Genomic DNA, 13,932 nt, shown 5'->3' on the forward strand with positions numbered 1-13,932 from the left:
TGCTCCAGGACAGTTTTGAAAACCACTGCATTTCAGAGACATGTTCTTAAACATGCATGCACAGTTTTAAGGCAGCTTTAATCACTTTTTGGTAACTTCATGACTCAACTGATGACATACAGTAACTACGACATTGCATGCTCGTAGTTTCTTTTGTGCTTTAATATGAAATGATACAGGCTAAAGCGCATGCCGACGCATTTGTGTGTGCAATTGAAGAGAACGTGCTACAAGCACAGTATAACAGTTGACAGTACAGGAAAATTCGTTTTTACTGACATATGGCCGGACAACATCTCATCTGACAGCAGTTCACTGTTGTTCTACTGAAGCTCCCTCCTCACCTGAACCTTTTATTCTGCGCTCATTTGACTAGCGCATGGCGCTGAGGTGAAGTTGGAGAGCGTGTCTGAAAGGTCTCGCATTTGATGTAGTCGTACAGATGTTCTGCGTCTAAATCAATGCTATTCTTGTCGAGAAAAAAGAGGCAGAAGCAGCAGTTGTGAGTGGGATGGCCAACCCTAGCTCCGCCCCGTTAATTGTGTTAAATATTTTTAATGAGTTAAACTGAAAAAATGTATGCGTAAACGCATTAATTTTGACAGCACTAATTTTAACACTGATATTGTTACAATTAGTAATAAAATATATTTAAAAAAGCTATGTAATAATAATAATAACAACAATAAAATAATATTGTTGTTGATAAATTTGTTAATTTAAATAATAATAATAATAGCAGCAGTTTATTAAACTGCAATTTACACTGCAAGACATTCTGTAATACACAGGTTCAAATACACATATGGCAATTAAAAGAAGTCGTCTGTCAGCCAGACAGCCCTCGGGTACCGAATTGAGTTGATACTGTAAAAGCTGTTGCAGTAAACTGCTTTAATTTAGTATCAGCTTCGGTCACAGTACCGATCATTTTGACATGCCTACTGTACATAAAAACATCAGTTACTTCTGCACTGAAGATTCATGTTGTACATACTTTAGCATGTAGGCAGTCTTTTCTTGAAGTCTTTTGCCTTTTCATTTTTCCATGGGGTTGCCCTTTTTAGAGCTTCAGTTAAGTGCAACAAAGAGAAAATGAGTGTGTAACTCACTGAACATTCATTCATTGCTTTAACTCAGTGAGCAGCGAGATTGGCCCGACGGGATTTGAATAATGCTCTGTTCTTTTGGGAAGGGTGGGCCTGTGTGAATGCTGGAGTAGTGCTCTACGCTGTCAGTAATTTGAACTGCTGCACTGTGTCCAGAATAGAGGGAGGAGAACATTCTTCCCTTTCACTCTTGTTTTACATTACAATGAACCACTTCTCTTTTAATCTCTTGTCATTACCCATTATGAAATTATTACTTTAATGTGGCTTGTTAGAAAGCGGAGATTACTTTGATCCAGTTTCTTTTTTAAAAGAACAGTGATAATAGGCTAATGAATAAGTGAAAATCAGATCATAAAGACAGAAGACGGAGCGGTTAGAATGTGCTCAAGTCAGCAGCGCAGCAGACTATGAGGGGGAAAAAGCCATGGGACGGGACACGTAAAGTTACTTTACATCACATAGGCCTAATTTAGGTGGGCTATTATTCTGACTTGATGATGAGATTAAATTTGATGACTAATTCAAAGGGTTCACATACTTTTTCTTGCAACCTTACGCCATATAATCCAAGAATCTATTCCTAGGCTGGTTTTAATTAAACTCCTGTCCCGATAAGACGTGCTTGCTGATGAGGCAGTGTGATTTGACTCTCCACAGCGGTTCCGTCAGCGCCCCAGAGAGTGATTTCTAGCGTGAACGAGACTTCCCTGCGGCTGGAGTGGGATCCACCGAAAGAGAGCGGAGGCCGGGAGGACGTGGTCTACAACATCATCTGCAAGAGCTGCAGTTCAGGTCGAGGGGCCTGCACTCGCTGCGGTGACAATGTGCAGTTCGTGCCCCGCCAACTGGGCCTGACCGATCCACGGGTCCATATCAGTGACCTGCTGGCCCACACGCAGTACACGTTTGAGATTCAGGCTGTGAATGGAGTGTCTGACCAGAGTCCATACTCACCTCAGTTCACTGCTGTCAACATCACCACAAACCAGGCCGGTAAGACAACAGTAAACACAGGTTACGGTTTGAGACATCGCAGATGATGTTCATACTCAAAATATTTTTAACTTGCTGGGGGCTGGATTCGACCTTCAATTACATGAGCTTTTGTGTTACCGGGCAACTTTTCAAGAATTTAGTATAAGGATAAATTATATTTAGTATAAGACTAGTTCAGGGGTTTACAAATGTTTTGATGTCATGGACCTTTAAAAATGTTTATCCTTTTCCTAAAATATTAAAGTAGGTAAATATTTAAATGTGTAAAAAGCAGTTTATATTTTATATAATACATAAATGGTATGTGTATAAAATATGTATAAAACAAAATATTTAATATATTATAATATATTAGTATAATATTAAAAAAATTTATATTATAGAATATAATATATTTAATAGTTTATTTCATCTTATATTGCTATGGTATTATACTGTATTATACTACATATGATATATTATTATATATTATTAAAATTAATTTTAAAAAATGTGTTTGTGTGTATTTTTGTTTATTTATTTTTTTAATTAATGAAAAATATTTTTAAAATATCTGGAATTTATCTGGAAACTATGTAATTATAATTATACTCTTACATAATCATTTCCAACTTGTTTTTAGAATAAAACAGTAATACTATTAAATTTGGTACATTTTTACTTTTATTTTATTTATTTACATTTTTATGCAAGAAACGCCACCTAAGAAATGTGTCTAATTGTAGTCAGTTGATGCCAAAACCAGCGTAACTTTTTACAGCCTTTTTAAAACAATTAGTTGACTAGCTGCCTATTCAGGCAACCCACTGGCTTGGTTTTGAAAATATACAAGTTTGCACATCACCAGATTGTAGTTAAACACTAGTATCTCTGTGAGTCTCACTGTTCCTGTTTTTCCCCTTGCTTGAGTGTCTTCAGTTTTATAGGACACCATCATGAAAGTGATGTGTTTGCATCTTTTTATCTTCACCTGATCAGATTTCTCATGTTCCCTCAATTTTTATCTGAGAACTGAAAGCTAGTCCACAACACTCGTCATATTGCTTTGTACAGGGATTTTAAATGCCAGTCAAAAAGAGCCAGTTCAAAAGGAACATAATAGTGTTTAATAGAGCATTTTAATGAGAGCTGTGCCCCCGGCTGTGCTGCAGTGAACTCGCTGGCCATATCACTGGAGGCTGTGGCTCCACCGGTGTGCCTGTCAGTCCACATTACCGCTTCACTTCTGCCATTAAAAGACAAAAATCCACCTCACACCACCCGCACTTCCACCCCAAACACAGAGAGAGGGACAATGCCAGGACCGGCTGCTCAGCCAGAGCCCAAGCCTGAGCTTATTATTAATAATGTTGCTCTGAGAAACTTGCTAATGGTTTTTAGAAAACACATGTTATGTGCATCAAATAAGGAAAAACGGTGTAAGAAAATCTGTTATTATTATTATTATTATTATTAAAAATGGATATTTAGCCTCAGGGAAGGAATTTCGAGAGTAAAAAAAAAAAAATCATGTTTCTTAATACCATAAGAACCTCCATTTTAAAATCCATCCTCCATTAAGCCTATAGGTATTCCCATTAATGTTTTCAAGTCTTTAATACTTTGTTTTAAGCTGCGATCAACTAGGAAATTACTTTGTCATTTGCCACAGTGGAAATTCTTGTGGAGAAAAGAATGATTCTGAGATCCATTTCAGATGGAAATGCTCGTAATCTGTCCCTCTTATTCTCATCCAGAATACCGCAAGGACATATGAATTTATGTTTTTCACTGAGAGAGTACTACTTGTATTTCTCATAAATTGCAGTCAAAGAGAGCAGCGGAATGATGAAGTACCACTTACTGCAGACTCTTTGGAAAACCGATCACCTCATCAAACCAAAATAACTTATTTTCATATATAATGACTTGCTGTATTTTATGGACGCATACCTGTGGTGGATTCTCTCCAGGCATTCTGGAGTTTCTTGAACTTTAGAAAACTGCATTTCCTTGAAAACTCGGCTAAAGAAACCATGGCTGCTTAGAATAAACAAGATTCAAATGCTAATAGCATTTCGTTGTTGTTTTGTTGTTGCCATTCCATTCCATGAGTTTTATATACACTACTATTCAAAAGTTTGGAGTCAGAAAGAGTTTTTTTTTTCTTTTGTAAGAAATTTATATTTTAATTCAGCAAGGACACATTAAATTGATCAAAAGTGATGTAAAGATATTTATAATGTTCTAAAATATTTTTCAAATAAATGTTATTTACAGCAAATCAACAAATGTTATTTGCTGTTATTTATGTATATCGAAGAATTGAATCACCGTTTCCACAAAAATATTAAGCAGCACAACTGTTTTCAACATTAATGATAATAAGAAATATTTCTTGAGCACCAAATCAGCATATAAGAATGATTTCTGAAGGATCATGTGACACTGAAGACGGAAATTTCAGCTTTGCCATCATAGGAATGAAAAGGTTTCAAAAAGACCAAAACAATACCATAAACGTGGTCCATACAACTTGTGCACTACATGCAAAGTCTTCTTAAGCCATATGATTGTTTGCGTGAGGGAAAGACTGAAATTTTAGTTGAAAATCTTGCTGGTCACCATTAATTTTCCATTGCTTGGGAAAAGAGCAGCTTGAACATTTCATGAAACTTCTGTTTGTTTGTTTTTTGTTTCGCTGAAGAAAGCAAGTCTATACAGGTTTCAAAAGACACAAGTGTGAGTAAATGACGGATGAATATGACTTTGGCTTGTCTGTAATATTTTCCCAGAGTGTAGTCCTGTCATCAACAACAAATTATGGGGGTTAAAAAGTTACATGCGCCTGAGGAATTGAATTTTGTGATTGTTTGAAATGGTTCGTCTTCCTATTTGGAGTGTTAGTCTAATCACATCTGTCTTTTCTAGTGTTGTTTGGATGAATCTCTCCAACATACACAATGGCACGCTCAACTCCTCAACAATCCCATCCTCCTCACACACCATCCCATCATTCAGTGCAGTAAATCAAGACATGGGGCCTGTTCTGCCCATTGAAACTAGTGCATGGAAAAACACTTAATCAAAGCTCAGGATCGAAGTTTACAGAGAAACTAAATAGCACAAGACATATTTTTTACACAACATTGTGCGCTTAATATTCCTGAGCTCTGATCGGTAACAGAGAAAGTATAACAACCTGAGGCCTCGAACTCTCTGAGCGGTCAACCATCAACTATATGCCAACTATAAATATGTGTAATGTATAAAACGTCTGTCTTTGGGCTTAACAGCCGTAATTATACAGAGATGGCACACGTGAAAGAGTATCAGTGTCGTTTATTTGATCAATTTATTTTGAAAAGAGATTAAAATGGTCTTAAAATGCTCAGATATTGTCTTATCTATTGGCATATAAACAGAATCACTTTCCTCCCTACAAACCCAAGCAAGCATGCCAGGAGCAAACCTCATATACTCCGCCACCCCGCTGCTCCAGCTAAACCCTGTTCAAGGCATCGATTGGATTTAAGGCACTGTGATTTGTTTGATCTTTAAACCATAAGTGCAGTTTTACCAGCAGCTATAGTGTTTGCCAGCTTTCACGCCTGTCTTTTTGCTTCTTTAAGCTTGTAAATGATAGTGAAGTGTTACATGGGCTTCCAGAGTCTTTGTTTTAGTAGTCAGAAGCTGCAGTTGATATAATGGCTCCTCTATATCCAAAACTGCACGGGTGCCAGAGAACTGTGAGTACAACGCAGTGGCCAGTTAACATGGGAGCTCCAGAACTATAGACATTATAGCTGATCTTTGTTGGAAATGCTGTTGTATTTTAAAAAATGTTTTTGAAAGAATCCCCTTATATGCCCATCAAGTCAACTTTTATTTGATCAAAAATACAATAAAACCAGTAATATTATGAAATATCATTGCAAATTTATAATTACTTTTTTTTTCTATTTTAATATATTTTAAAATGCAGTTTATTACTGGGATAGAAAAGCTGAATTTTCAGCAGTCCAGTGTTCAGTGTCACATGATCCTTTAGAAATCATTCTAATATGCTGATTTGATGCTCAATAAACCTTTCTTATTATTACCAATGTTGAAAACAGTTGTGTTGATTAATATTTTTGTGAAAACTGATACTTTTTCAGGACTCATTGATGAATAAAGTTCAAAAGATCTGAATTTATTTGAAATAGACATCTTTTGTAACATTAGAACAGTCTTTACTGTCACTTCTGACCAATTAAATGCATCTTTGCTGAATAAAAATATGAATTTGTATATGGAACATACAAACATGGGATTTTCATGATTAATTTTAATGAATTAATAGTTTCTAACGATTTATTAAGGATTATGCAATGTATTCATTTTAATGTTCTTAATGAAAACATTTTTTATACTGAAGGGCCTTGGCTTGGCTGAGATTCTGTGTGGTGATCTAAACTCATTCAGGATTGAGAACCTCTCTAATGTAGTCTTTATTATGAGCTTATTTTTCATGAAAAGATTCTCAGATGAACTCCTACACGTTATGTATCCAGCTATGTTTATTTCTCATTTAATTGTTACCTTTTTTTTATCACCCTCTCTACAGCTCCATCTGCTGTGTCAATCATGCATCAGGTCAGTCGAACCGTGGACAGTATCACACTGTCCTGGTCCCAGCCAGACCAGCCCAATGGAGTCATTTTGGACTATGAGCTGCAATATTATGAGAAGGTAATAATTCATCAAATACAAACATACTGAAAATTGTCCAGCTATTCTCTCAAAAAATAGAAATATTCAATGAAGTTGAATTGAGGTGAACTTAAAAAAATCCCTTTCAATAAATAATAATAATAATAATATTTTGGGATAAATTAGTTATGCTCTTAAACAATCTTAAATTAAGATTAATTAAGAGTGGAATTTGAGCTCAGGGCACATTAAGTGCCTGTGATCCCTAAATGAAGTGATTTTACTTTAATGAAGAACTAAATTAAATACACTACATAAATAGATGATGTTAGTTTAACACATAACACTCAAATCAATTTCTAATGTGTCTGTGAAGTTCTGGATTTCTGTACATCCCGTTATGCTAATTAAATGGCTAATGTAGTCCCAACAAAGTGTATTAAGTAAATTTCCATTGTGCTAATTTAAATTAACTATGTGCAATGAAATTAAATTTTAACAAAAAAAAAACTTTCAAAAATTGTTGCATTAGCATAATTATAATTAACTAAATTGGTCAAGCAGCAACACCAAAATAAATTAAACTGAATCATTGACATTTCTTCTAAAATGTGGACCATTTTATTATTCTAAACATGACTTTAATTGCTTCTGTATGGATTTTGTTGTATGTGATTTCTGATCTTTGTTTCAAATCTAGAATATGGCAGAGTCGAACTCCACTCTACTGCGGAGTCAGATTAATACAGCGGTTATCCGGGGCCTGAAGCCGGAGACCATCTACGTCTTCCAGGTGCGAGCCAGAACAGTGGCGGGCTTTGGACGTTTAAGTGGGAAGATGTACTTCCAAACAATGACTGAAGGTACTGGACTTTAACAAAAGTTTGCCACTAGACATGTTGATTTTGCTTTTCTGCTTTCCCAATTAATAGTCTGATTATTTCTTTACAAGTCAGGTGCCACAGTCTGGCAAAAACTGCTTTCCAGTCTCTGAAATGACTTTAACCTCAGTGTGTTGAAACACAATGTTAGATCTATGTGCCAAGGGCAAAGCCAGAAACATGAGCCAGTGGTCAAGCCATCGCAGCATGTTGCTTGCTCTCAATACTAATCTGAGACATGTAGCCACATTCACTTTGACGAAAATGGAAACATTTGACAGCAGAGAACACTTTGCTGCTTGGAAACGCATTTATTTGTGTTTAGCAGGCATTAGAATATTCTGTGGCATGTCTGACAAAATCCAGAAAGTGACTGTTGACAAATTATTATTAAAATGTCACAAATGTAAAAAGTGTTGACAGTCAATCGCTAAAGATGAATCAACAGCCTGTGAAGGTTTGTCAGCCAATCAGAATCAAGAATTTAACAATACTGTGATATAAAATGAGGCAACAAAAATATTTGAGACAAATTGAGTCAATTTTCTGTGTACACTACCAATCAAAAGTTTGAGCTTAATAAGTTTTTGAAAGAAATATTTTATTCAGCAAAGATGCATTAAATTGATCAAAAGTGACAGTAAAGACATTTATGTACAGTCAAGACATTTAATGTTACAAAAGATTTCTGTTTCAAATAAATGCTTCTTTTGAACTTTCTATTCATTGCAGAACCCCGGGAAAAATGTATCACGCTCCACAAAAATATTAAGCAGCACAACTATTTTCATCATTGATTATAAGAAATGTTTCTTGAGCACCTAATTAGCATATTAGAGTTAGGATCATGTGACACTGAAGAGTAATGGCTGCCTACAATTCAGCTTTGCCATCACAGGAATAAACTACTTTTTTTTTTTTAATATTAAATTATAATATATATATTTTTTTTTACAATATGATTGTTTTTACTGTATTTTTGATCAAATAAATGCAGCCTGATGAGCATAAGAGGCTTCTTTCAAAAACAAAAATTACACCGACCTTGAATTGTAGTATTTTGTGTATCTTGTCTTTCTGCCAACATTTAGATTGATGAATGCCTCTGTGAATTTTAAATGATAATCTTCATATTTAAAGTGTGTTGTTCTATTGGAAAACCTGAAATGTCATTGGCTAATGCAGGAAAATGTATAGTATTTCCTGCAGGTCTGCTAAACCTATCTGTATTTGTATATTTTAGCTTAGACAGTACACAAGGGGACTTTTACATTTTTTTATTAAAATTAAATGTTAGAGTCTTTTTTGTGATGAAAAATCACAAAAACTGATCTGATTTTGTGTCTACCATGTATACATCTGAAGAGGAGTACAGCTCCAGCCTGCAGGAGAAACTGCCCCTCATTATCGGCTCTGCTGCTGCTGGTGTTGTTTTTCTCATCGCTGTGGTTGTGCTCATTATCGTCTGTAATCGGTGAGTCTGTTGGTTACCATGATCTGGAATAGATTAAACAAAACTGAGCAGATGTTTGATTTCCTCTTTCTCTCATAAACTAAGAAATACCTTTAAAAAAGTGTTTCAAAGTAGCCCCTTTTTTCTGACTTTTCCTGTTGGGGACTCATCAGGAGAGGCAGTGACAGGACAGAATCTGAATACACTGACAAGCTTCAGCATTACACAAGCGGCCACAGTGAGTAAACCATTCAGTGACTTTATAATATTTCATTTGTGCTTATAATATTTACTTGATCTTTTTAAACAAGGCTCACGTCAATAAATGAAAACAGCAGAGCACATATAAACAACATTTTAACCACGGCACAACTTTACTTACAATTTGAAGATCTTTGCCACACGATGACACGTTATGAACTACAGTGTATTGAAATCGGTTCACGTGTTGATAAAATGTGCTAGTTGACTCAGCATGTGCTGTATATGCAGAAACCATAATTAGTTTTTACTTAATTTCCTCTCCCAAAAGTGCTTGCATGCTCAGAATACTCCACATTTATTATTTAGTTTGCCATATGATTCTGTTTCATTGATGGGTTTTATAATGTTGACAGATAATTTAATAAGATAAATCATTTAAATATACATCACTGATTCTTAAGATATGTGGCAAAACATAAGTTATAAATATAAATCTATATATCTATATATAACTAAATACATATTATATAAATACATATATAATATAATATAATGCTAAAATAAGAAAATAAAATGAACATGTACATTTGTGTTATTTTGGTGATCTGATGTTTAAAACTTTTAAGTTTTAAAAATTGCATTTTGTCTCATCCCATCGTTTAAGAATCATTGATATGTAATTATTACAGTATAGGCAATATATTTGTTGCATACACTGCAGCTCCTGTTTCTCTTTCCAAGTGTCTCCAGGAATGAAGATCTACATTGATCCTTTCACATATGAGGATCCCAATGAGGCAGTGCGCGAGTTCGCCAAAGAAATAGACGTGACCTGTGTGAAAATCGAGCAAGTCATTGGTGCAGGTGAATTTCACTGTTCACGTAAATAAGGAATATTTTAATATGCATAGATTTAATTGCATAGAGTGCCGATTTTGCAGTCTAACCAACATCTTTGCATTATTACTACATATAAGCAAATCGACCGTTAAATAGAAAGCAGCTGCAATCTAGCAAAAGCCTGGAGCTTTTAATGTGTTCACACCTTTAATTATTGTTAAAGGAGCAACAAAGTTTTAGTAAACCAGGCTGCTAATTTAATTGTTTTCATCTAACTGAATTTTAAATGACATTTCCTGAGGTGTAATCAACTGGTCTAATCGTTTGAACTTTTAAGGTGAGTTTGGAGAGGTATGCAGCGGTAATCTCAGGCTTCCTGGGAAGAGGGAGATTCTGGTGGCCATTAAGACTCTGAAATCAGGCTACACTGATAAGCAGCGGCGGGACTTCCTGAGCGAAGCCAGCATCATGGGGCAGTTTGACCATCCCAACATCATCCACCTGGAAGGAGTGGTGACCAAGAGCACTCCAGTAATGATCATCACTGAATTCATGGAGAACGGATCACTGGACTCCTTCCTTCGGGTAAGCTTCAGAGTTGCTGAAAGAAAACAACAACAGCAACATTGAAAGTGCACTTACATTTTGTAAGTTGTCTTGGACTTGCTGACACCTAGTGGTGTGGAAGAAGTATCATGCAAAAAACGTTTTTAGCTATCGATGCCATTTTAGAAATGCTCTGTTCACACAGTTAACCATCATTAATTTGTTCCACAAGTGAAATAAATCCAGTGGCAGTAAAATTCGACTGTTCATGGGATCTCAACATGGCCGCCAAGAGGTTACCCACTCTATGTAGAAAAAAATTGCTTTTATTAGGACACTGATATGGCGAAAGTCTTCAGTTCATTTAAGTTTACATGATTTTAAACATTTACTAAACTTTTTTAAATCAATATTTACATTACAGTTCAAATATTTGGGATCAGTAAGTATTTTTTTAAAGAAGTCTTTTATATTTACCAAGGCTGCATTTATTGGATCATAAAATACAGTAAAAACAGTCATATTTATTTTAAATTACTATTTAAAATAATTGCTCTCTATTTTGAAATATTTTACAATGTAATTTATTCCTGAGAGGCAACGTTGAATTTTCAGCATCATTACTTCAGTCCTCAGTGTCACAAGATCCTTCAGAAATAAAAATTTCTGTCGAAAACTTGAAACTTTTAATGGAAAGTTTAAATGGAATGCAATTATTTGAAATAAATAGAAATCTTTTGTAACATTATAAATATCTTTACTTTTTGTAACAAATTTTCACTTCTAATTGGGCTGCACGAGCCATTTAATCATGGTTATTTGTAAAAAATAAATAACCTACAATAACCACACAACATTTCTAGAGTCCCCACCCCCATATAAATTGTTTTACATGCTACATTGGGTTTAAAATCTGTAAATTCAAATTTATGGCACCTAATTGAAAAACAAAACTAATATTTTTGCCCTCACATAAAAACCAATTTAGTTCAGCTTTTTATTTCACAGTGCATGATGGCACTTGTCCTTGTGTTGCTTTTAACTGACCCAGGATCCCACTGGGAAGGGCCCAGATGTGTCAGCCGAGAGGCACAGCTGGAATGAAGTCCAGATGTTTTGCCACAAGATTTTGACACAAGCTCACAGAACAAAGATGTTTTGTTGGAAAGGCTGATTTTAAAATGCTAGAAATGCTTTTTTTTCTTAATGTAGAGAAGAAACATATGTGTATCCTCTGTCTTCAATACATAATTTGATTGTATTTTAATTTATTTCATATTTCTGTATTCTCTGTATGGCATCTTAGCAAAACGATGGCCAGTTCACTGTCATTCAGTTGGTTGGCATGCTGCGTGGCATTGCATCTGGCATGAAATACCTCTGTGACATGAACTACGTACATCGTGATCTGGCTGCCCGCAACATCCTGGTTAACAGCAATCTAGTCTGCAAAGTATCCGATTTTGGGCTTTCTCGCTTTCTGGAAGATGACACATCAGATCCTACATACACAAGCGCCCTGGTGAGTGTCTGTTTAATGGGTTATATAGCCTGATGCTATGTGGCAGCACCTACTTCATGCTAATGAAATATTTCTTACTAAATTCAATGTCCACAAAGGGAGGGAAAATTCCAATACGATGGACTGCTCCCGAAGCCATTCAATACAGGAAGTTCACGTCCTCGAGTGATGTGTGGAGCTATGGGATCGTAATGTGGGAGGTCATGTCCTATGGAGAGCGACCATACTGGGACATGAGCAATCAAGATGTATGAATCGATTCTTATATGATTACATAGTCATATTGATGATTACAGATTCTATTTTTCATCTATTCTATTTTTCCATGAAGAGCTGGATAAGGATGTCCCCTAGTGGACGAACAATGTCATTAAACACCATCTGAAAGTGCATACATGAACATGTGTATAAAATTTGTATTGTTTTGTTATATTGATGTATTGTTAAGTATAACATGTTTAATATGTAATTTATCTTCCTATCAATCTAGGTAATAAATGCAATCGAGCAGGATTATAGGTTACCTCCTCCTATGGACTGTCCAAATGCACTGCACCAACTAATGTTGGACTGCTGGCAGAAGGACCGAAACAACCGTCCGAAATTCAATCAGATTGTTAACACTCTGGATAAGATGATCCGTAATCCTGGCAGCCTGAAGGCCACCACTCCTCTCTCTTCAGGGTAAGAGATTTTACTCTGGGTCAACACAGACTAGAAGGGGCCAGCAAGCACTGAGCACTGAATCATATTCAGTTCATTAGTCTGAACCGTATAATCGTAAAAAAAAAAATTGTAAATTGTTATTGCAAAAAATTCAAACAATCAGTGTCATTAGAATTCAGTATTCTTAGCAACGCCATTTGTCTGAACTTTATAATTAGAATGCAGGACAATTTCCATCTAGTTTTATTTTTTTAAGTTACATTTGCTGGTATATTATCTGTTCTCAGTTTGTCACACCACAGAAAAATGTTATTTACCACCCAGCCAAATTTGAATGAGAAAAAAAAATGCCAGGTAAATAAAATAAGGTATCAAAATCTTGAAAAATTAAGCATTATTCTCAGATCTCAAATACTGTCTGCACTGAAACCACGCCCACTCGTGGGAAAGCCGCCTCTCTCAACTGTCAAATACAGCTACAACCTGAATGGATGCTCCCTCTAGTTTGGGATTACATTTCTGCGCGCGAAAGATCATATTTTGAGCGCACAAAAGTGCATTTTGCACGCGCGCGATCTGAGTTTTGTGGAGAAAACGTTCATTTCGCAAAGAAAAAAGTATTTCGAGCGCACGAAAATCAATTTTGCATTTAAAATACGTTTTTGGATGTGTGCAGACCTTCTCTTTTGCGCGTGCAACCGTTCACTAGCTTGCTCACCTGATGCCCCCCTCAGTGCTCGCTAAATGCCAACAGCTCGCGTGCTCAACACAACCCAGCGTTAAGACCTTCTCTTTTGCGCGTGCAACGTTTCACTAGCTTGCTCACCTGATGCCCGCCCTCAGTGCTCTGTAAATACCAACAGCTCGCGTGCTCAACACAACCCAGCGTTATAATGTGCCATAATTCCAGCCAATCAGAGACGAGGCTGCTAAATTCTGATTGGCTGCCTTGACAACCACCATACATGTTTGGTAATATGCATTTACGTGACGAATGCATAGCTAGCTAGTAAACTGTTGGCTGCAGTAACTAACAAT

The 13,932-nt window shown here is 35.9% G+C and overlaps 1 protein-coding gene across 1 annotated transcript in view; it reads left to right on the forward strand.

Annotated features, from left to right (window-relative positions):
• The window catches only part of LOC107712652 (ephrin type-B receptor 2-like), a 42,531-nt gene that overhangs the window by 26,731 nt on the left and 1,868 nt on the right, over nt 1–13,932 (forward strand). Inside the window, exons 3-12 of the mRNA XM_016517961.1 lie at nt 1,770–2,105; nt 6,697–6,821; nt 7,483–7,645; nt 9,029–9,137; nt 9,290–9,354; nt 10,062–10,184; nt 10,498–10,745; nt 12,013–12,228; nt 12,327–12,476; nt 12,719–12,912. Of these exons, the coding sequence (XP_016373447.1) occupies nt 1,770–2,105; nt 6,697–6,821; nt 7,483–7,645; nt 9,029–9,137; nt 9,290–9,354; nt 10,062–10,184; nt 10,498–10,745; nt 12,013–12,228; nt 12,327–12,476; nt 12,719–12,912 (1,729 nt within the window). The remainder of the gene's footprint in view (nt 1–1,769; nt 2,106–6,696; nt 6,822–7,482; nt 7,646–9,028; nt 9,138–9,289; nt 9,355–10,061; nt 10,185–10,497; nt 10,746–12,012; nt 12,229–12,326; nt 12,477–12,718; nt 12,913–13,932) is intronic.

The sequence above is a fragment of the Sinocyclocheilus rhinocerous genome, unplaced genomic scaffold (genome assembly GCF_001515625.1).
Source record: "Sinocyclocheilus rhinocerous isolate Xijiao unplaced genomic scaffold, SAMN03320098_v1.1 scaffold418, whole genome shotgun sequence".
NCBI lineage: Eukaryota > Metazoa > Chordata > Actinopteri > Cypriniformes > Cyprinidae > Sinocyclocheilus > Sinocyclocheilus rhinocerous.